The sequence below is a fragment of the Aptenodytes patagonicus genome, chromosome 1, assembly GCF_965638725.1.
Source record: "Aptenodytes patagonicus chromosome 1, bAptPat1.pri.cur, whole genome shotgun sequence".
NCBI lineage: Eukaryota > Metazoa > Chordata > Aves > Sphenisciformes > Spheniscidae > Aptenodytes > Aptenodytes patagonicus.
Genome location: NC_134949.1, coordinates 193,218,333 through 193,243,265, shown reverse-complemented (window position 1 = coordinate 193,243,265; position 24,933 = coordinate 193,218,333). Strand labels below are relative to the sequence as shown.

The 24,933-nt window shown below is 40.4% G+C and overlaps 1 protein-coding gene across 2 annotated transcripts in view; it reads right to left on the bottom strand.

The window, feature by feature from the left end:
• Positions 1-24,933, bottom strand: part of DGKH (diacylglycerol kinase eta) — a 171,789-nt gene that overhangs the window by 80,126 nt on the left and 66,730 nt on the right. For both annotated transcript variants that reach the window (XM_076363380.1, XM_076363390.1), the window contains exons 3-4: positions 4,630-4,740; positions 2,807-2,887 (exon numbers count right to left, since the gene is read on the bottom strand). In XM_076363380.1, the coding sequence (XP_076219495.1) occupies positions 2,807-2,887; positions 4,630-4,740 (192 nt within the window). The remainder of the gene's footprint in view (positions 1-2,806; positions 2,888-4,629; positions 4,741-24,933) is intronic.

Below are 24,933 nucleotides of genomic sequence, written 5' to 3'. Positions count from 1 at the left end.
GAATCACAGAATATCTTAAGTTGGATGGGACCCATAAGGATCATCGAGTCCAACTCCCTGCTCCTCACAGGACCACCTAAAACTAAACCATATGACTAAGAGTGTGATTCAGACGCTCCTTGAACTCTGACAGGCTTGGTGCCGTGACCGCTTCCCTGGGGAGCCTGTTCCAGTGACCGACCACCCTCTCAGTGAAGAACCTTTTCCTAACTTCCAACCTGAACTTCCCCTGGCGCAGCTTCATTCCATTCCCTCGTGTCCTATCGCTGGTCACCAGAGAGAGATCAGCACCTCTCCCTCTGCTGTCCCCCTTGAGGAAGTTGTAGCTTGCGATGTGGTCACCCCTCAGCCTTCTCTTCTCCAAGCTGAACAAGCCAAGTGACCGCAGCTGCTCCTCATTAAGTCTTGCCCTTAAGACCTTTCACCATCTTGGTCACCCTCCTCTGGACACATTCTAATAGTTTGATGTCCTTCTTATATTGAGGCACCCAAAACTGCACACAGTACTCAAGGTGGGGCCACACCAGTGCAGAGTGGGACAATCACCTCCCTCGACTGGCTAGCTATGCTGTGCTTGATGCACCCCAGGACACAGTTGGCCCTTTTGGCTGCCAGGGCACACTGTTGACTCATATTCAATGTGCCATCAACCCAAACACGCAGATCTCTTTCTACGGGGCTGCTCTCCAGCCTCTCATCTCCCAGTTTGTACGTATAACCAGGATTACCCCGTCCCAGGTGGAGAATCCAGCACTTGCTCTTGTTAAATTTCATACGGTTGGTGATTGCCCAGCTCTCTGGTCTATCCAGATCTCTAGACGAATGTCGTATTTCATGATTCAGTGATCAGTAGTAACATTATAGCTAGAGTTTTCTTAATTTTCTTTTTCCCATAATGGAGGCTACAGTGCAGGAAATTTGGGTCTTTAGGCTGAGCCTTATATCCTGTCTTGAACAGTAGGTGACTGTCATGACTGCTGGGATCCTCAACTCATCATCTTTGTATGCCTCATTATTCCTCAGCTATCCTGATGCCTGCATGACAGCTTTACTTCTGGCCAGGAGCAAGGCAAAGCTTCTAAGCAACAGCAAGAACCTTTTCAAACGGCAAGCTGGTACCTCACACAGCCACCCCCTTGACTGAGACCTTCCGTCAAAGTAGTCTTTTTAATTGCATTCTTAGTCAAAAGAAACTTAGACTGACATAACACACTGGACTGTCCAGTCCAACGCGAACACGTCTTTGAAGTGCTCTGACTACTCCAGAAGCTGCCTGGCAGGTACCACAGCAAGGAAGACCTGATGAAGCTTTCAGGAGGCTTGCGTTGGACTGCCTTGGAGAACAACAACCAACACTGGTAACATGGACAACCTGCGAAATTAAAATCCTCAGGAAAATGGAAAATCAGCATTTTAACAGAGAATAACGGGATTTGCAGGTTAAGAAAAATGATGCCATTTCAGTCAGCAGGAGAACTCCAGACCTTCAGAAGGACAACTTTACCCACAATCTTCCTCATAGCTAGTTCTTGTTCAAAAAATTTACTTTTCCAGAGGTTAAGAATCAGCAGAGGAACTGTATCAGACGTTATCACTTAGTTCCAACAAAGCAGCTGAACAATTGTCGTGGTTTAACCTCAGCCGGCAACTAAGCACCACACAGCCGCTCGCTCACTCCCCCCCAGTGGGATGGGGGAGAGAATCGGAAGGGTAAAAGTGAGAAAACTCGTGGGTTGAGAAAAAGACAGTTTAATAGGTAAAGCAAAAGCTGCGCACACAAGCAAAGCAAAACAAGGAATTCATTCACTGCTTCCCATCGGCAGGCAGGTGTTCAGCCATCTCCAGGAAAGCAGGGCTCCATCACGCGTAACGGTTACTTGGGAAGACAAACGCCATCACTCCAAACGTCCCCCCCTTCCTTCTTCTTCCCCCAGCTTTATATACTGAGCATGACGTCACATGGTACGGAATATCCCTTTGGCCAGTTTGGGTCAGCTGTCCTGGCTGTGCCCCCTCCCAGCTTCTTGTGCACCTCCAGCCTTCTCAGTTGGTAGAGCATGGGAAGCTGAAAAGTCCTTGGCTAGTGTAAGCACTACTTAGCAACAACTAAAACATCGGTGTGTTATCAACATTGTTCTCACCCTAAATCCAAAACACAGCACTGTACCAGCTACTAGGAAGGAAATTAACTCTATCCCTGCCGAAACCAGGACAACCATAAATGGCAAGACCTGTGTGTAAAACACACTTGTGAAGTTACAGAAATAGGGATTTATGAACATGCTTTGTTTCTTATACCAGTATCAGAATCAAGGTACAACTGTGAAGACAGCTTTTCCACATGACTTGGAAACATATAGGGTTATGATCAGCAATGAAAAAAATAAAATACACTTCAATATGACAGAAAACCAAAAATGTTATCATAAGAAATTAAAACAATAACACAATTACATTTGAATCAATTCAGCATGTCACCTCAAAGACAAACTACAGCAAAAAACCAAGCTGTACTAATAAGTACTAACGAAGTACTAATACTGAATCTTGCTAAATTTTTAATGCCTTGTATCATCATCTTGTGAAGCAACTGTTATCTAACATTCTTACTTCTGCTAAAAAAAAATCACAGAAACAAAATTATTAATAGCTGATGTGATATTGTTCTGATGCGTTATACCATTTCCAAATAAAGGACATTTTATTTCCAAACAGAGGAAAATAAGAAGCAATTGAGAGAATTCTTGATTTTCTTAGTAACAGTCTATCCACAGCTTTCAAGACCAGTATTATAATGGTTCCATACCGTGAAGCTGTTGTTGACATTTTTTGTGCTCGATTCAGCTACGCTGGCATCTGACAGGTCAACTTCATCAAATATTAGAGACTGTGAATGGAAAAGAACATAAAAACATTAAATGTAGTCTGAGTCCACTTTCAGATATGCTTACAGTCTGTGTTTTCATTTCCTTGTGTCCATTCCAATTGGAAAATAAAAATAGAGAAAAAAAGTGGTGAAAAAATAAGAGAACACTGATGATGTGACAAAACTTCCTATTTGACCCCTAAACACAGTCCTATTTGCTATCTAAGTGGTACATGAGATCATAAAAAAGTGGCTCCAAAAAATATATATTGCTTTAAAATCTCTTTTAAAGATTTTTTTTTTAAAATAGATGCAGCTTTGGGGTGTCTACTGTGTAGCATAAATGTGGTGTCAGAAGAAAAAGATTCACACTTAGTGAAATACAAATTAATTAATCAGTTTTAGGATGGAACTCTAAATTCATGAAGGGGAATCTATGATACGGTATCCATACAAGAAAACGAAGCTCAAGGGCCTGAAGAGATCCCTTCCACTCCTTTGTTTGATGTTTGTTTGATGTTCCAGAAAGAGAAATGTATGTCTTCTTTAAACACCCCAGCCTCTGGCAAGGGATTCATTAGGTTCTGTGAAACTCATGATGGGTTTTGAAGCACAGAAGGGAAGACCAACAAAAATGCCTCCCCCTTTTTTTAGCCATACCATGTTCTTCCTCTTCCATGCCATGGGAAGGAGAATCGATGCTGGGGGAGTTTCAGCATGTCTGGATTCAATGTTACAGAGTATTTGTACAGTTGCCTACTCATTACACCTCCTTTTCTCATCTTTATGACACAGATGATGTTGCCATTCTCAGAGCTCTTATCTGCCATGTTTATTAAGTCTTTACATAAACTGTTCGTGGTAGTACCATGTGCAGAGAAGTGTGATGACAGAGGTACTTCAGTGCTGCGCTCACTGGAGAGAGGATGTTTTCCTTGATTCATCACAGCCACACAACTGTGCACCATGCAATTACAGTCATACAGTTCTAGAAAGAGAGGTCTCCATGCCTTAGTAACAGTTTTATTGAGAAGACCAGGCTATGGAAGATGACAGAAACCTGAAGCGCCTCACCTACAGCTCCCATGAGTCACTGCAACCCCACAGGGTAAAGAAAAGTAATGCCCACCGCTATGGAGCAGCACAATCTGAGCCAGCCCAACAAGCCAAAATGCTCTCAGTCCCGACCCTGAGGGGGAGGGAGGAAATGCCTTTCGGAAAGAAGACAAGTATTCCCCTCTGCCCACCCCCAATTTTCCCACCAAAAATTTCAATTGATGGGAAACAGCTTCTTCCCTTATATATCAGTTTTGGCAGAAAATCTTCCTATCTTGATTTCACATAACCATTTCCACCTCTTTAACGGCAATATGGGCATCAGAGTAGAAGAGTTTTAATGGAATTCAGTTTGAGGGATAACTTCTGAGCATTATCCAATTTTTATTTTTTTTTTTTAAATGTTAGATTTGACTGCCTAAGAGCCACCCACCAAAACCACCACACAACTCCTTAAGATGAATTTATTATTTGTCTGAATAGTCAAAAAGGTTAAAGTAACTGTCATAAACTTCATTAAAAAAAACCAAGAGAAATCACCAATCTTCCTTAGTTAAAGTTAATTTAACACACTACATCTTATATACAGCAGTTTTTTAATAAAACAATCACTAACAAATCATTAAATAATTATTATAGCACTTATAAATCTAAACAAGATTGGAGTTACAAGTATATGGCATTAGACACTAATAGCATAGAATTACCTTTGAATCCTTAGCATAGTAAAGGGTACGACCTCGAAGTTTGAAATAACGCTTTTTCCACCTCTGAAAAGAACTGGTTTGCTTCAGTAGTAATCCTTCTTTTATACTGGTCTGAAAAATATTAAAACACAGGAGACAAGGTAAATACGTATCTAAATAGCTACGCATATAGATGAAAGTTACGCTTTTTAACATTTACGTTACACCTTATATTAAATTCACACACTGTGAATTTAAATTTGTATCTATTCACATTAAATTGAGACTAATTCTCTGGACAACCAGACTTTGCATTGCTATCTTTTAAACAATGACGGCAAAATGCTAATTTTACATGTAAACCGAAAAGGCAGTTGAGAGGCATATAATTATTGTGAAGATGAACGCAAAATAATTCAACTGTCTGGATAGCTGCAAACCCACAAATATTAAAGTAAGCAGCAACTGATGGTGGCAAAATTCAGAAAAAAAATGCTAAAAACCATCTACACAAGGTCATTTCCAATTCCAAATTTGATTATGTGAGGAGAAAAACCATTTCCACATAGGCACTAATTCAACAAGGTACTTAAACGTGTGTCTGATTCAAGCACATGAACTATGCCTTTAAAATAGAGGGAATGATCCAGTATGATGCAAGTCATGCATGACTTCAAGTGCGTTGCTGAACTGAAGCCTTCAGCATGAAATCAGCTTACCATTAGGAATAATTATTACATGGAAAGTGTGAGAACAGTAACAGCTAGGGATATTTTTACCAGGCAAATATTTTTAGTCAAAACCCGATCCAAACCTTTCCACTGCAGACTGAACCCTGCCTACATAAAGCCCATTTTTTGAAATGAGTAAGACACAAATTAGTATATTTTAAACGTATATGCTGCTTTTGCTAGCGTGTGTGGGATTCAGATGAAATGACGTGACACAGCATACTAATTGTATGAGTCTCGAAACTGATTTTCTTTAGCTTTGAAGCACACAAAGGGTATGAGAAAAAGCAAGTGCATTTGGATATTGTATTCCAAAATGGTCTCTAATATTTCCAGAATATTTCCAATTTGTAGTGTGATAATGTGATGCGAATCTTATAATACAATTTCTAGACAATGTGATATAACCATCATTTGAAGTTATTCTAGACCTTTTCGAGACTTAACCAAGACCTGACCTAAAGTTCATAAACATCTTCTTCTGTTATCAGACATCAAATTGTCTTTAACTTTAATGCAAGTAATAAAAATACAGAAAAAGCAGAAAGCACTTTAGTGTTCCTACCACTCCCTTGAAATGAGAAATATCACTCTTACATACATACATCGCACCCTTTATTTAGATGCTCCTAACGTCATGAACTAAGAACACAGTCCAACAATCACAAAGCAATTGAATTAATGCTCTCAAAAAAGCAACCCTCTCAGATGAAACGTCACAGCTGAAAGTTTGGCTTTATCTCACTTTACTTCACGTGCCAACAACCTGGACCGACACATTCGGTCAGCCCTCCTGCTCTAGCTAAGGGGTAGCAATTCCCAGCTGAAAGTGTCTGCTCACCACACACCATTTTAAGATTGCCTGCAATTTTCTGACCAGACCCTAAGATAAGCTAGTTTTACACGTTATAAATAGATTTAATCAGTTAGCAAATACAAGCACTTATTCAAAGCTGTTTGTTGTAGCTGTGCAGCACTTCTCTTTCATATCGCTCTCTGAGATTTCGGACGCTCATCACATGGGATGGGAGTAGATGACTTTTGTGTTTATCAAGGGTCGGAAGATGTAAGACCAGAGAAATTCAGTTCCAAGGAAACAGTACTCCACACACACGGCAGGCATTGACTTACTGGAAAAATTTCCAAAATGGAAGGAAATCCACGTTCCTTAAAACGCACTATGTGTACTACGAGACACAGAACAACGTTATACTGAATATTTTCAGGAATTTTAAAATCTGTTCAAAGAACAGATATCTCCCTAAACCTTGAGCCATTACTCATTAAAGAATTAATTCACTCTTTCATGTCATTTTTATGCCTACATAAGCCATTTCCCCTTATTTCTACTCACACCTTAAAACACCAGTATCCCTAAAATCAAATCAAAAACTTCAAAATTAGACCTATTTTGCAAATCAGCCATTTAAAATTAACTCCCTAAAGTTGGCAGTAAATAACCATGCAGGCTCTACAGAATGTATTTTTGTATCATCAAAATTATTAAAAAAATACTAGACTGGTAAACATTTACCCAAGAACTGTAAGCACTTCATGAAGTATACATGTGAAGTTTACGTTTTACCACTAATAGATATACTGGGCTGAGATCTGAGCATCTTAAATAGACAATTCCACGGCTGCAGGCATCAAAATTGAGCATAAAGCTTTGGCCTGATATCCTTCATTAGCTTCAGTTAGCCTTTAAAATGTGCAAAAAACTTCCAGCTGCCAACTGAGTCATTAGGTAATCTGCTAATAATGCTTTCCTGAATCTACACACAAGTCACAGGACTTACAGTAATACAAGATTGGAAGGGACCTCTCAGGTTGTTGAATTTGGGTCCAGATTATTGCCTACAACCAGGTCACGTAAAGTTTTTCAAAAGCATTGATCAGGCTATAGCTACACCTTAAGAAAGCGATCAGTACCTTTCCCTCTCCCAACAGCAATTCAGACAGTGCTCCAAGATCTCGCTGTTCTCAGAAACCTTCTTCTAATTAATCTCAGCTGGACGTTAAATCTGAAGCATAAGCAATAATCACTGCCAGTTATATTAACTACTTTCCTACTGTAATTTAGGAGAAACAAGTGCACATCCCACAATCCCACGCTACCTCTCACTTTTACAGAATCACCTCTCATCTGCTTGCCAAAACGTCTGACTTCCCCATACAGCATCTTGTATCATCTAGTAATACAACATCCCTCCAAAAGTATGAGACTACAATAAGAACAGAACAGAACAGAACAGAATAGAATAGAAGAGAAGAGAAGAGAAGAGAAGAGAATCACTATTATAGAATCACTAACAATCCTGACTACTTTAGCCATTAACAATTAGGAAAATAATTCACAACATTACAATCACAACGCCACAGTGCTCCATTACAATCACAACACCACAGTGCTCCACAGTGGTATATTTTCCTGAAGAACTCTAATTATAAAAATCATAGCCACATTTCATAAAATTAAGAAGGTGTGTACATATGTGTTCAATTATCCAAGAATCTTGAATACAACCCTACATCGCCACAATCTAAATGACAAAAATAAATGGGATTTGTGGGTATTCTGATCATGAAAAAATGAGAAGCATCTCCTTTTATATCAGCAGAATTTTAAATATTCAGTATATAACACTTGAAAATTCAAAACTAACAGTTTTAATTTCAAAGACAACCAACCACATTGCCTTACTTCTCATTCACTCAGTTTGTAAAATCCCACATTTGCGAAAAAGTCAAATTTTTTACATCTGCTGCTGCTAGAAAGACCCAAAGAAAGGAGAAAATATTCTGAATTTAGAAAAGAAAACAGTAAACTAAGTATGGATACATTATTGGCAACTGCAAACTAAAACACTGAATGATTAAAGATAAAACTCTCCCCTTGTGCTGGTTTTGACTGGGGTAGAGTTAATTTTCTTCATAGTAGCTAGTATGGGGCTATGGTTTGGACTTGTGCTGAAAACAGTGTTGATAATACAGAGATGTTTTTGTTATTGCTGAGCAGCGCTTACACAGAGTCAAGGCCTTTTCTGCCTCTCACACCACCCCACCAGCGAGTAGGCTGGGGGTGCACAAGAAGTTGGGAGGGGACACAGCTGGGACAGCTGACCCCAACTGACCAAAGGGATATTCCACACCATATGACGTCATGCTCAGCATATAAACCTGGGGGAAGAAGGAGGAAGAGGGGGATGTTTGGAGTGATGGCATTTGTCTCCTCAAGTAACCATTACACGTGATGGAGCCCTGCTTTCCTGGAGATGGCTGAACACCTGCCTGCCGATGGGAAGGAGGGAATGAATTCCTTGTTTTGCTTTGCTTGCGTGCGTGGTTTTTGCTTTACCTATTAAACTGTCTTTTTCTCAACCCACGAGTTTTCTCACTTTCACCCTTCTGATTCTCTCCCCCTTCCCACCAGGGGGGAGTGAGCGAGGGGCTGTGTGGTGCTTAGTTGCCGGCTGGGGTTAAACCACGCCAGTCCTTTTTGGCGCCCAACATGGGGCTTGAAGGGTTCGAGGTAACGACAGGTTTGATTGGAATGTGCTAGACTGAATTTATAGCTGTTATAGCTGTTTAGCTATTAATTGGCAGGCTCCTATGCTTGCCATGGGGCTTGCTTGCCTCACTGTATATTAGAGTCTAGTGCTCGTTAGTGGCTGCTTTTTGCTTTTGCTGCTTGCTGTACTGCTGCACTGCTTATCATCTTACTCTGCTGTGCCTGGGAACATTTTGATAACAGCAATGGCCACGCGCCTGGGCTGGCAGATGGCCAGGGCATCGCTGCTTTTCTGTGCTGCTGTACTGGAAAGGCTGGAACTCCAGTGTGAACTCGAGTCAAAAGGACTGTGACCTGTGGACGAGTCCACGCGGGAGCAGGACACCCCGAAGCGTCTGTGGCCGTGGATAAGCCCACGTCAGAGCAGGTACATCCTGAAGCATCTGTGGCCGTGGTTACGTCTGTGCCGCAGCAGGTACTCTGAAGGGATTGTGGCCCAAGGATAAGTCCACACTGGAGAAAGTACACCTCGAAGCATCCATGGCTGTGAACAAGTCCATGCTGCAGCAGGTACACCTTGAAGCATCACTAGCTGTGCATGAGGTCATGCTGGAGCACCTCAAAGCGTGTGGCCATGGATAAGCCCATGACAGAGCAGGTACGCCCCTGGAGGGACTGCAGCCATGGGTAAGGCCATGCTGGGGCTGGTTTACTTCTGAAGGGACTGTGGCTGTGGGTAAGGCCATGCTGGAGCAGGTGTATCTCTGAAGGCATGTGCCCATGTTCCTACGCTGGAACAGGTGCACCTCAAAGCAACTGTGGCTGTGGATAAGTCTATGCCACAGCAGGTATACCCCTGGAGAGACTGTGGCTCATAGATGAGGCTCCACTTGGAGCAGGTACTGCCCTAAGGGACTGCAGTCTGTGGATAAGTCCAAGCTGGAGCAGGGGCAAGGGGAGGAGTTTCATTGCAATGTTAAACCCTATAACCTGGCCCAAAGGGACCATGGGTGGAGACTGTAATGCAAAGACCTTTAAATTATTGTAACCCGGGATTTGAGTTGCATGTTACAGGAATTACTATAGCAGGAACCACCTGAACCACTGGAGGACAAGCCTTACAAGAAGCAGTGCAAGTGCAGCAGTGATCTCACCTGAGCTGGCTTTGGTGCCCAGTAACTCTGCGCAACACACCACCTCTCCTGTCCTGAGTGACCACCGTAACAGATGGAGCCCAAAGTCATGGACTAAATGAAGTCAGTAGACATTTGGTGGACATTTGTGGACATTTCACAAGGGTGGTCCACAGACTAGGGGAATGGTATCTCTGTAATATATCAAAGGATGGGAAGGGGGGTGGTGGGTAATGAGATTGTATTGGATAGCGTGGGACCTGACCATGACATAAATGGCATGGAATAAGGGGTGGAGAATGTGCTGGGTTTGACTGGGATAGAGTTAATTTTCTTCATAGTAGCTGGTATGGGGCTATGTTTTGGATTTGTGCTGAAAACAGTGTTGATAACACAGGGATATTTTTGTTACTACTGAGCAGCGCTTACACAGAGTCAAGGACTTTTCTGTTTCTCAACACCACCCCACCAGTGAGTAGGCTGTAGGTGCACAAGAGGTTGGGAGGGGACACGGCTGGGACAGCTGACCCCAACTGACCAAAGGGATATTCCACACCATATGATGCCATGCTCAGCACATAAAGCTGGGGGAAGAAGGAGGAAGGGGGGGATGTTTGGAGTGATGGCGTTTGTCTTCCCAAGTAACCGTTACGCGTGATGGAGCCCTGCTTTCCTGGAGATGGCTGAACACCTGCTTGCCAATGGGAAGGAGGGAATGAATTCCTTGTTTTGCTTTGCTTGCGTGCCCGGCTTTTGCTTTCCCTATTAAACTGTCTTTTTCTCAACCCACGAGTTTTCTCACTTTCACCCTTCTGATTCTCTCCCCCTTCCCACCAGGGCGAGTGAGCGAGTGGCTGTGTGGTGCTTAGTTGCCAGCTGGGGTTAAACCATGACATGAAAGCATCTGAATCCCATGGAAACAAGCAGAGAAGGCATCAGAGACAGGCAGCATTTAAGTGATAATATTTGCAGATGTCAAGATAATAATTGGACGTGCTGCTCAAAATGTGTCAGGAGAGTGAAGAAAAGAAGATCAGGAAATTTCTGAAAGTGAGGAGAATGAAAATGAGAACAGCAAAGTCCATAAAACAGGGCAGTTCAAATGTAAACAGGAAATAAAGAGGGTGAAGAAGAATTTTAAGATCTCCTTGCAACAGATGCTCACACTAAGACTAAAATGTTCCTTAAATACTTTGAAAGATGAAAGGCTGCTAGGGGGTTGGCAGGATCATTTTTCAACGGAGGTATGAAAACGGTACTCAAGGATGAGAAGATCACAGCAAAGAAGTTCATCAAATTCTTGGCATGTGTCTTTACCAATGAAGATGATGAGATGGTATCTCACACAACATGTTCTTCGTAACATCAGAACAGCTACATCAACATGAAGCAAATATACAGGAAGTACTAGATCAGCCAAATCATTAAGTCATGTGGACCAGATGGCACTGACCTGAGAGCTTTGAAGGTCCTGAAAGGACCACTGATACTAACTTCCAATCCTGCTAAGACTGTAGAGTCCATACAAAAGAATAATATTGCTGAGCCCATACACATCCGATGGGAAAAAGTCAACAGAGCTTTTGTAAAGGAAAATACTGTCTTGCTACCTGCAGGGAGTTCAGGGGGTGGAGAGGAAGGCATGTGGATAAATGAAGATCCAGTGGACCTGGATTTTCAGAAAGCCTACGACGAGACTTCCCACCAAAGACTACTGAAGAAATTAAGTTAGAATGGAATTGGAAAAAGGGGTTTTTTGTGGACTGAAAGTTGCTCGAGGGATAGGAAAAGCAAGTAGGACTTAACAGTCACTCTCTCTTCTGGATTCCCAAGGAATCAGGTTTATTCAAATTCAGTGACGCAAAGAAGGATCACACAATGAAATCTTCAGATTTGCAGAAGATACTCTTTGTAGACTACTCTTTCCATGCCAATGGTGAGGAACTCAAAGGACGTTATAAAACTGAGCAAGAGGGCAAAGAGGCAGAAGATGAGCTTCAGCCCAGGTCAATGTAAGATGCTCTGCTTCGGGGAAAAAATCGAAACCTCACTAACATTCTCACATGAACTTTGAGTGGAGAAGAGATCTGGGAGTCACAGTTCACAGCTCTCTGTGCTCAACCACAGCCAGAAAAGCCAAAAAACTTCGGCTGCCACCAAGAAGAGTAACAAAACCAAGGCAGAGGATGTCATTTTGCTGTTATATAAAACACTGGTGTACCAGAGAGTTCTGGTCTCTCCAACTCAAGAAACAGGGTTAAGAGAAGGTACAGAGAAGGGCAACTCAAATGATTCAGAGGACAGAGCAGCTGCCTTACAAAGAGAGACTAAAAAAGCTGGAACTCTTCAGTTTGAAAAGCAGAAGACCAAGGGGATAATATGATCAAAGTTTATAAAAGCATTAAAGCAGAGTATGGTGAATGCAGAACTATTGCTTACCAAATCCCACAATATTATAACAAGGAGGAATATGATGAAACTATATTCAGATCAGCTTAACAAAGATAAAAAGCAGCACATCTTTACATAGCAGGTAGTGATTTTATGAAGCTTGCTCTCACAAGAGATTGTAGAGGCAGACAGCAACAGCAAGTACAAAAAAAGGATTAGACAAATTCAAGAACACCACCTCTATATGTGGTCCCTTTAATCCACCATGGGGCAGTACCAGGAGAATGGACTGGAGCCAAACTCACGTGCTGCTCCTGAACAGCCTTTCCTGTTCCACTGTTGAAGATGAATTATTGTCTGACCCAGCAAAAAATTTCGCAGGTTGGATTTTTCCTGCTATGTTGACGGTATCTCTTTTGCTTTAAGGTCTGATGTTTGTGTTTGTAAGTGGTCCTAGGCCCTCGTTTACCAAAATAATTAATATTTGGATTGTTGACAGACCAGGCCATTAAAAAAAAAAAAAAAAAGAGACGATAATATTTGATATTGTTTAATGCCCTCCTGTGATACTTCCTATTCGTATGACTTTGCAAAGTTGAGTACTGAAATAAAACCAACCCTCTTCTTTTTAGTATTATGGAGAGTTTGGTACATTTTCACCATCTGCACAGGTATGGCTTTAGGCAGACAGAGTCTTCACTACGTTACAAGGTAAAGTCTCACAGCTCATATTAGCTCAGAGCCCCTTAAAATATTCCGTGTGTTCACGGACACACTGTCATGTGTTCAGTAGATCGAAAGTGACTTTTATTATTAAAAAATGTGAGAAACAAACTCTTGATTTTGATTAAAATTATGACCCGGGAATTCCAAGCTTGTGATTTTCTTGACAATCTCTATCTTGACAGCAGCTTCCATTACTGTCACTTACGCTGACAGATTTTTCACTAGTTATGTCAAAATAAAAAGAGACTTTTATCTACCAAGAATAAAAACTTCATCAGCTGCTCAGTGCAAGGTTACATTTTTATTGAAAATTCCTGATCATAGTGAAGGGAGCCTGACATCTGAAAATTAAAACCAAACCAAGAACTATGTTACACCTATGAATTTATACAGCTAAAAATGGTCAAAATAAACTTGAAAATCAATATGATCATGATGACTATATAACATTGCTTTAACTTCAAGAAAATCTTAATAAAAAGAAGTACCATCAAGAACTGATCACTCAGTGAACATGTGGAGCCATATCGTGGGGTACCTAAAGCACCATGCTTGCCTCAACTGAGATGCCCCAGACTGCTGCTGCTAACGCATTCTCCAGGTTACATTAGTGACAGAGAAATCACAAAAAGTGGCAAGTTGCATACGCTCAGTCTGCCATTGTTGATGACAGTTGTCCCTGTCCCATTAAAGAAAAAAACAGTCTAGCCAGCTTTGAGAAAACAGCTTTCCAAAATCTCGGAATGAAAGCCAGCCACACTCCCCTCCCTCCCTACCACAACACTAACCTGTGATTAAGCATTATCATTTTTGTGTAATAATAAAACAGTATGTTCTTCCAAAGTTATTCTTATAATCCATATTTTTGGGGTCCTTTATGTGGATAGACTCTAGCCTAAGTGAAACTGTAATTCAAATAAATGCAATTATACAGCTGCATACAGTGCACTTTTTCCTCAACCTTGTTCTCCCTTCATGTTCCCTTCCAGCCTATGCTGAGGAAACAGATCTTGCATTATTGTTGTTAAAAAAAAAAAAAAAAAAAAAAAGCGCAGCTTTCAGCTTCCTCTATTTGGAATATATGGTAGTGTAGTAAAACATGAAGTAAATATGAAATTGCAGAGAAATCGCCATAATAAAAATATCTTGGTAGAAAGATGAAGTTCAATTAGCAGATTGATTTAAAAATAGAGGTTATAGCATGTATCAAAAATGAATAGGATATTGCCATATTAGGATGAAACATTACACCGGGAATTAAAAATAAAAAAAACCAAAACCAACCTATTTTAGATATAAACTTGATACTGGATTGAGAATCGGAGAAGAAACTTTATCTGCAGTTCAAGTATTTAAACTGCTAACTTCCACCCATGTACAACACGTTGATCTCACTCTGTGTTCTCATTAATCAGGGCACGAAACAGCTGTAATACACTGAAAAAGGATAAAACACTTCATAGGGCTGTGACTTAGTGTGAAAGATTTAAGGGTCTTGGTGTTATTACACAACTCAGCTAACTTAGTCTTAGAGTAGTATTTTACAGCTACTGTTTGGAGCTTCAACAGCTGTTCCTTTTAAAGTACACATGCTCTGAGGAGAGAGATTTAAAACAACTAAGTCTAACTGGTTTTGAGACAGAAGAATATAAATGGTACGTATCTCAGAAAGAAAAAAAAATAAAACCCATAATAAACAGTCAAAGCACTCAGCTGGCAAGATTTTTCTTTACCAGGGTTATTTAGGTCTTGGTCTCAACTAAATAGGAGGAGCACTGAATACACTTCCCGCTCTGTAAACTATATGCAGTACAGGTCCAAAACAAACCATTTTGCCACCTCACACAGCAAAATGCGGAAAAAAAAAAAAATCCCATTACATTTCCACAGAAAAGAGCAAACTCTTCCTCTAGTTCTATCCAGTGGTAATACGCAAATAACAGTTGATCAGTTACTTCAAGAAATTACAAAAGCATCATATAACAAAAATATATTAAACACCGCTACAAACTTCTAAGCAATCTTTTCTTGAAAACAAATTCTAAGTTAAGCTTGTCGTAACAACCACTCTGTGTTTTACTTCTTGCAGTTTTAATTTTCCCCCCTCCAAGAATGTTTTAACAAATTCCAGTGATGCTGTCAGACTTCCTAGGAGCTACACTGGGCAGAAAGGAGCCTACGCAGAGCCACTTAGAGCTTGTGACTCTCCAGGGAAAGCTGGGAACAACTCATTTCCTTCTTGCAGGCTTTTTCCACACCTCTATCTGTCTTTCACCGATGAAATTACGAAAGAGAAAAAGCTTTTAGCAACAGAAGTCACACAAGGCCAGGAGGAGTTGTAGAATAGAATAGTTCGGTTGGAAGGGACCTACAACCATCATTAGTCCAAAACATACACATTGTAAACATACAATTTCAGGAAATCTCAGTATCATACAAATGTGTTTAAAAAGAGTAAGTTCTTAGAATCTTTATATTTATTCACTTCTTCGAAGAGATGAAAAATGTAAAAATACCATCCCATCCATTCACTCCTTAACCTTTTCTGAATTACCAGTCAGTTAGAAAGTGATCGGTCATTGCAGTTGGTATCTCACTCAATACTCAAGTCTATAGAGACAAATAGACACCAATTTCACAGATGCTGTAGCCCTGTGATCTGCAGATTCCTGATATGTTTAGAATTACAAACAGAGAAGCTGATTAACAGAATACCCAAGCATTCCTGAATTTTTATAGTGTTTCTGATTGCTGCAGATACAGAGATTACATGCTTTAACCTAATTAAGTGGCTGCACTCCATTGCAAGTTTATATTGGCCCCAATTTTGTTTTACTGGATGGCACATAAAATCCTGGATACACATTAATCATGTTTTTAATTACGTTTTCTAGTATTTTTCCACTAACAGTCTTACCTTAATGCTCTACTTCTAGAATAGTTAAATCAATAAAACCTTTAATTCCATAATAACTCAAAAGCAAGGATCTCGCTTACCTATACAACTTTTCAGGCGTGGGGAGACAAATAAGAATATATTTCCTACTATTGAGAAATTCATCTTGAAGTGAGAAGGCTGGGAATCTAATTTGAGTGACTATGGTAAAATTATACTAGTGAAATATGCAACAAAGAAAAAAAAGCAATGTACAGCAACAGGCACTTAGAAGAGCTCATGTATTACAGATAGTGAAAAATCCTTTTGATTATGATCAAAATTATTTAGAGAAAGCAGAAATACAGGCTAGATATGCCACAGATTGGAAATCCATTCCCAGTTTGACCACAGATTTTATGTGTGACCTGGGACACATCAGTTACTGTGTGTTCTTTGGTCTCCACACTGCAAAAAAATACCTTCTTTATGCTCCTCCACAAGAGTCTGGTTGGAATTTCTTACCATTTTATTGAGCATCTCACTAGAAGTGGCATTTCATTTTAATAAAATTTGTTCATTAATGACTTTTTGAATGATGGGGACTTCAGAAGTAATAAAAATGGAACTAAAAAAATTCACAATCCCTATCCTTTATGATCAGAATGATAGAAAAAAAATGTTAAAAAGCACAGAACTGTAAACAAAGCTGCAGGATAAAAAGCTGCATTTTGAGACAAGGAATAACACAGAACTTTTTTAATACTTGTACTCGTAACTAATACTGTTACAGTAGGTTAAAGTTACATATATTCACAGTGCAGGAGCATAGTTGTTGCAGAATCACAGAACAGCTGAGGTTGGAAGGGACCTTTGGAGATCCATCTAGTCCAGCCCCCCTCACAAAGCAGAGTCACCTAGAGCAGTTCGCCCAAGACTATGTCCAGTTGAGTTTTGAGTATCTCCAAGGATGGAGACTCCACAACATCCCTGGGCAACCTGTTCTCCAGTGTTCAATCACCCTCAAAAGAGAAAAAAAAGAAAAAAAAGGCAAAAAAAAAGCTTTTTCTTGTGTTTAAATGGTATTTTCTGTATTTCAATGTGTGCCCATTGCCTCTTGTCCTGTCACTGGGCACCAGTGAGTCTGGCTCTGTTTTCTTTACACTCCTCAGATACTTACACATATTCATAAGATCCCCCTGAGCCTTCTCTGCTCCAAACTAAACAGTCCCAGCTCTCTCAGCTTCTTCTCATATCAAAGATGCTCCAGTCTTTTAATCATCTTTGTGGTCCTTCACTGGACTCTCTCCAGTATGTCCATGTCTCTCTTCTACTGAGCAGCCCTGAACTGCACACAGCACTCCAGGTATGGCCTCACCAGTGTGGAGTAGAGGGTCACCTCCCTTGGCCTGACGGCAATACTTCTCCTAATGCAGCCCAGCATACTGTTGGCCTTCATTGCTCCATGGTCCTTCTCAGCCAAGCTGCTTTCCAACCAGTCAGCCCCCAGCCTGTACCAGTGCATGGCATTCTTCCTCCCCAAGTGCAGGACACAGCAATTGCCTTTGCTGAACTTCATGAGGTTTCTGTTGGCCCATTTCTCCAGCCTGTCCCTCTGAATGGCAGCACAGCCATCTGGTATGTCAGCCACTCCTCCTCATTTTGTATTGTCTGTACACTTTCTCCGGGTATACTCTGTATTATTGTCCTGGCCATTAATGAAGATGTTACATAGCATTGTCCCCAGTAACAACCCCTGGGGCACACCAGTAGTGGTTGACCTCTAAGTGGTCTTTGTGACACTGATCACAACACTTTGAGCCTGGCAGCTCAGCCAGTTTTCAGTCCATTTATCCAGCTTGTACTTCATCAGCTTGTCTATGAGAGTGTTATGGAAGACAGTGTTAAAAGTCTTGCTAAACTCAAGATAACAACATCCACTGCTCTCTCCTCATCCACTGAGCTAGTCACTTGGCTGCAGAATGCTATCAGGTCAATGGCTTCCTCTTCATAAAACCATGCTGACTCCTCCCAATCAACGTCTTGTCTTTCATGTGTTTGGAAATGGTTTCCAGGATTATTTGCTCCATCACCTTCCAAGGGATTGAGGTGAGGCTGACTGGTCTGTACTTCCCCAGATCCTCCTTCTTGCTCTTCTTGAATATGAGTGACATTTGCCTTCTCCCAGTCCTCAGGAACCTCCCACAGTTGCTATGACCTTTGAAAAGTAATGGAGAACAGCCTTGCAATGCCATCAAGCAGTTCCCTCAGCACTTGGAGATGTAGCCCATCAGGTCCAGTGGACTTGTGTACATGCAGTTTAAGTGTTCCCAAACTTGATCCTCCTCCACCTACAGTAAGTCTTCTTTGCTCCCGACTTTCCCATTGGTCTCAGGGACCTGGGATTGCAGAAGGCTGGTCCTACCAGTAAAGACCAAGGTGAAGAAGGCATTGAGTATCTTGGCCTTCTCCATGTCCTTTAGCACCAGGTCCCCTGCCTCATTCAGCAGCAGGCACAAGTTTGCCCTAGTCTTCCTTTTTCTGCTGTTGTACCCGTAAGAAGACCTTCCTGTTGGCTTTCACATCCCTTGTTAGATTCAACTCCAGGTGGGCTTTGGCTTTCCTAACCCCATCCCTGCATGATTGTTTCTCTAAATTCCTTCTGGGTCACCTGCCGCTGCTTCCACCTTTTGTACGCTTCCTTTTTATGTTTGAGTTTTTTCAGAAGCACCTTGTTCACCCATGCATCAGACTGCTCTTAAGATTGTAGGACTATCACAAACAGCCAGATTCTGTCTCTCTGTCTTTCACTCTACCTTTTGTTAGTTCTAAAAGTGAAATTCCTTGTAGCAAAACCATACCTTTTTTCTAAGTTTGCTTCTCCTATAATTCCTTACAAATATTATTGAGGTACCCCTTGCACAATTTCTCCAAATCAGGATTTTCTTATATGAAAATCTAGCAGTTCTAGATAATGTCTGGAGCCCAAATTGGCACCAAAAATCCCAGTTCCCATTACTGTATTTTAATGAATTTGGAGTTACTAAATTTAGTACGTAAATATTTTATAGCTTGGTGTATTTTGGAGAAAAATAAAAAAAACCAGTTTGTGATATAGTACTGAATAAGTGCCAAACAGATCTGAAGTTTACTTTCCAGGCCACTAACAGTCCTCTGTAACCTCTGGTAGGTGGCTTATTCATTGCACCTCAATTCTGAACAGGCAGAAAAGGAATAATACTTCCTCACCTCAAAGAGACATTATGCTGATGCATTCACTTGTTTGTGCAGCTACATATAAACATTACCTGTGTACCTACTGAACCACTATAAATTTAGGAAACAGATTATCACCACCAGAGTGCTGACGAATTCCCCAAAACAGCAAGGCACTTTTAGTAAAGGACAGGTGCTCAGCTGTTTCTAGCAATTTTCATGGTAAAATCCTATTTTCCTTCCCAGTCTTTAGTAGCAGCCCTGGTGGAAGCAGAATACTCATATTACAATGAGAGGACGAAATTCTCCCTTTTGAGACGACCAGACTGGAGAGCAGAAGAGTAACATACATCGGACCCTCCCTTCCCCTCTGTTTACTGATGGGAAATAAGAGCCTGTAATTACTTTTGAATTCACATTCCCTTTGTGACCAGGCTCATTCATGCACATGCTATTTTCTCTCATTCAGAAAACACAGTAAAGCTTCTTCTCCCAAAACACACATCTCTGACCAGAACAGGGCAGAAGAGTAATTCTCAGAGTTTTATACAGCATGGCTCATGCTTGTCTATCCATCAAGGAACCTGCCTCTTCTCCATCTCTATATAGGGTCCGGCTCTTATTCTGTGTCCAAACCCTTGAGTTGTGGAATACAACGCAATGCCTCACTTCAGTCCATGGGAAAATCAGGGAGTGGATCCTCTTGAAACATAGTCCTGGGCACATGAAGGAGAAGGAGGTAACTGTACACAGTTAGCATGGACTTACCAAAGGTAAATCATGCCCGAACGTCGGGGAATCTTTTCTAAGACCCCTGCATCAGACAATAGCACAGCACCATTCCACTTGTTGTTCAACAGCTCTTATTGCTAAAATATAACAAATGTAGTCGTCACTCACTCTTCTTTTGGTGAGTTGAGCAGTTAAGTATGGACTTTGCCTTTTCAGTTTTAAACAGCTTGATGGTAATATTTTCCATTTAAACAGTTTAAATTGCTATTAACAAAACAGCCCTAGTATAAAACCAAGTAAAACTAGAAACACGGAAATAAATATGCTAGAATAAAACTTGACTATAGTTGTCGTTGGATTTTTTTAATTGAGGAAAGTATTCTCCATATAAATAAATTCTCAGTTTTATAAAATATGTCACTTTACATATCCATGGTGTAAGACGACTTGGCACCTTGAAGGTAAGAGCATTTATGTGTGTTACAGTGTGCTTGCTTTCAGATTGTGATGCAAAAGCTACTTTCCAGAGGAGCTAAAAAAGGCAAATTCTATTTCAGCTTCAATAAAACCTCAAAAATATTCTGAAATGTTTGTTTAACAGTGTATCCTCCATACCCACTAACAAAATCAGAGACTCATAAAGGACCTAGAAGAGGCATTAGAAGATCTTTTAGCCCACACTCTCCTCCAAGGTAATACTAACGGTATACAGATTTGCAGAAACAGGTTATCTATCATCTTATTAGGTGTTCCATTTTTTCACTTGAATTTTTTTTCTGGCCCATTTGTTGGCAAAAAGGCCACTATCATCCAACATCTGCATCAGAAGACAGAAACACATGAACAGTAGAAGCGCTGCATCTCATAAGCCTGCATTCATTGCTTCTGCAGAGTTAATCTTCACATGTCCAGCTCCCAATCACAGAATCCCTAGACAGAATGATAGGGGGTCTAAAATCTGGCTTTTCACATGACCTGACTGTCGTTACAAAAATACACCATCCTTCTTCCCTTTCTATTTAAATGAGGTCTGCATCTGCCTTTGTCAGCCATCCTTAGACTATTCCCATACAACATTTGCCTAAGATGTTCTTAAAGCCCCCAGTTACAGAGATCCTCTACCATTAAAATGTTTTCCCTTGTGTAAACTTCCCTTGTTGCACTTTAAACCCATGAAGTGCTGTTGTAGGACAATAATACAGATGTAAAACGTCAATAAATGAACTCAAAACTCAAAGGCCATTCCTAATTTACAGTACTTTGTAAGGAGAAAAACAGGGAGAACAGCAATCACTTGATAGGACAATTGTTATTGCTCTTCGCTTGGCATGCCCCAATTTTCTTTTGTTCAAATCACGCTAACTTTTCATCAGGAGAAATTATTATGAACATGCAGTTATTAAACGAGTCATAAGGTTGTTCTGCTTTTTGACCAAACCAATAAATTTACATCTAGAAGTATTTTTAAACAGAACAAAGACGGAGAATTGCAAATGTTTTTCCACAGAGGATATAGGTTATGAAAGTCTTATATCCTGCTATGTACTAAGATTAGGCTTAGCATACAGCCCTTGAAGTAGATATGATTATGCTGTGTGAAATCTCTCAATGAAGTACCATCTTCAAGAGCATTTATGAGTGAGAAGCTCTACTCTCCTCTGGGATGTGGATCGAGTGTCCTATTTATTTCGCTGGCCTTTCACATAAAAGTGGAAAGCATGGAAAATATTTTTTAAAAATAGATGTGGTTAATCAGATTTCCTCTTATGTTTCCTGATCATGTTTCTTTGGTATCTACTCTCTTCTGTTTAAAATACTTTTATTCTCATAATTGCTTACTTGTGTTTAATACAGGTACTCTAAACTTTTGAGATTCATCCAATTTCTAAGCATTAAGTACTTAAGGAACGTCTGCAGTTGCTATCTTTTCCCTGTGATAAGAGCTGGAGGACTTTGCCAGATAAACCCTAGAAAATCTTACCCATGCTTTCTCCTATGCTGTGACGGAAACAGAAGGGAAGGTGCAGCCACTGTGCAACGTTTCAGGTTAAGCAGCCAACAATAGTTAGTCTGAGTTGAGACACCACCATTAGGAGCTTATATGACTGAGGCACAAGCACGCATGTTTCAGGACCAGTAATTTGGAGCAGAAAGGCAGGGCAGGTGCTCCTTAGCACTAAACCCACCAAAACTTCCAAGCCAGAGCATCCCATTTTCTTTGCACACTTGCGCTGGAGGCTGGGTTACGTTAGAACTTTCTCCATGCACAGAGGAAGTCATAGAAAACAAGCTAAAATCATTAAAAATACATTAATCAGATCTAAGCTGCATGATGAAAATTTTAAATCTACAGAATGATCTTCAATCTTCTTTCAAACTAGCTAGGCTTCAAAGAAAAGGCTAGGTAATTATAGTCTTATTCTATCTTAATTCCAAGAAAAATAATTCTAGCTATTTGTTATAATGCTTTTCTTGTTAAAAAATGAAAACCCCTTTAGATGGAATATTTTAAGAAGAAATGATTAGTCCAAAATCTCATTTGCACAAAGATACTGTGAGTTTATTAATTGGTTCCAGACAGTAGTTAGAGGTGCTGATCACAAGGACCTGGATGAGAGAAAGGTGACAACAAAGTCAAAGCACCCACATCAAGAGTAATTTCTGAGTCCCCCGAATTTATCACTCTCACTTCTTCCTACCAGATTCCTGATATGGTCTTATACTAGCAAGAAGTCTGGGAATAAATGTGATTAATACTCCTTTTTTCTTCTTTTTTTTTTTTTTTTTTTTTTACACCAAAGAGGTGCTTCTCAAACAGTTAAACCATTTGTACACGTCATATCTTGCTATGCTAGCCCCCCTGATTCGTCTGGGGAAACAGAAGAAAAACTACACTTGCCTATTTATATGTATGATACGCTGGCTTTATTTATCTGGGCTGAAACTACCATCACTAGCAATTCTAGAGACACAGCAGTTAACACCACAAAAAAATGGATGTTTCCTACAATCTAAGACAAGTTTCAAATCAGCAGTGCTGATTTTAAAGGCGTTCCATTGATTTATCCCATCAGCTGCAGAGACTGCAAGTGTTTTCCTTTAACACCACAGCTACTAGCCAATTTTCAGGTTGCCAATTGAAAGGTGATCAATCAGTGAAACTGGTTAACAGCAGCCAGGGATTTCAAGAGGGCATTTGATCAAGCTTCATTGAGCAGCAGCCTCTAAGGGTGCTCATGTGCTCTACAGTTACTCAAACTGATAGAGGATTATTCATCTAATGACATAGCTGCTGCTTTCAAACTATCGTTCAAGACGTTGAATAGGTTTTCCATACAAATATGAGCATACAGCAAAAACGTAAGGTATTTTATTTAGAAAAGGGAAAATACTTCTCACCAGACTTTTCTCTCTAAACTACAAATCAGAATTGCTAAACTCTCAGAGACTTTCACTTGCACTTCAAACTGTAGCTCCATACCCTCAGAGAGGGCAGAATATATCAAGGTCTAGGCGTACATTCCCTTCCATTAAAACTGGCGTGGTAAATGGCCTGTCAACATAATACCATGGGCACCATTGCCAACAACACCCTTAAACCTCTTTATTCTCCGCTGGAAGTCATGGTTTAATTTATATACCTGTTAGTTAATGAAGGTTTTAAACTCACAAGAGAAGCCCATGGGGGAAAACGCATGGACAGGCGCTGACAAGCTAATAGATGATGAGAACAGCAGGAGGCCTTGAGGTAGGCTGGTTATTGAAGGCTAATGGGCTCCTCCATCTTCCTAGGGCCCACCCCACCTATCTGGAATGCAGCACCGAGCCACAGAAGCCCATTTAATTAATGGGTCCTGCTAGGCACCAGGCCTTTTGCTTTTTATCTGCATTAGAAACTGGTTGGGTATAATTCTGAATGAGAAGGCTGAAGGTTTCTTCATGTGTTTTCTAATATACCTTAAGGTTGACAGAATGAAAACACTAATTTTCTATATGTAAAAAAAAATGACTGTCCAAGTTTGAGACAAAGATCAGGGATGTTGTAATTTTTAGATTTCCAATACAGAACGTCTTTTTAATTATTATTTATAACCCTCTATTTTAAGACTCAACTTCAATGGGGTGGGAGGTTTATGAAAAACATAACTAAAAATAAAAATTCTGACACATGAAGCACAGTGACTGGAGGGGGGGAAGTGTTTTCTTTGCAGGTTGGGGTTTGTTTTTTTTTAAGAAGTTTTACAGTAGTTTTACTTTATGCTGCCTTAATCACCAAAGATGAATGCAAAGCCTGCTGTGCTGTGGAGCATCCTTTTGGTGCCATTTATTTTTGGACCAAAAATGGGCTGAATCTGGTCCAGGGCACAAAACAAGGAGTTACCACCCCAAAGAGCCTGCAGCTTTAAACAATCAAGATACAAAAAGGATGCAGTAAGAAACCCTGAGGAAGGAATACGTCAATTTTTAACTAAGGAGCAACAAAATTTATATTACTGTTTGAATACCAAAAGGAGATGAAGGCGTTTAAGTGGAGAGAGAAAAGTGGCATGATATGCATGAAATGAGAAAGAGGATCCTTAAAGCAGCACTGGCACAAAAAAAAAGACAAGGAAAAAAAAGACAGGATTATTACGTCTAGCATCATTGCCAATGATGGGAAAAGCCACACACAAATCAGCAAGGGTCTCTTGCAGTGTGAGCCTACATCCTCTGATTTACAGTAACCATTCACATATGCTATGAATAATCAATAATTATTCATATGAATGATGATATTCATTATGAATAATCAAGAACTGAGAAAAACTACACTTTGGAGCCTCTGCTTAAATTTGTTAACAACATTTGTTATCATTTGATACATGGTGTCACTGAAATCACAGAATTGAGTTTAGCTGTTTAATTCACCTACCTAGAAACCTTCTCAATTGGATCAATATTGAAACAGAGAGAGAATGTGTACTAACATTGCTATCAAGAGGGGGGACATCTTTCTGGATAAGCAAGCCC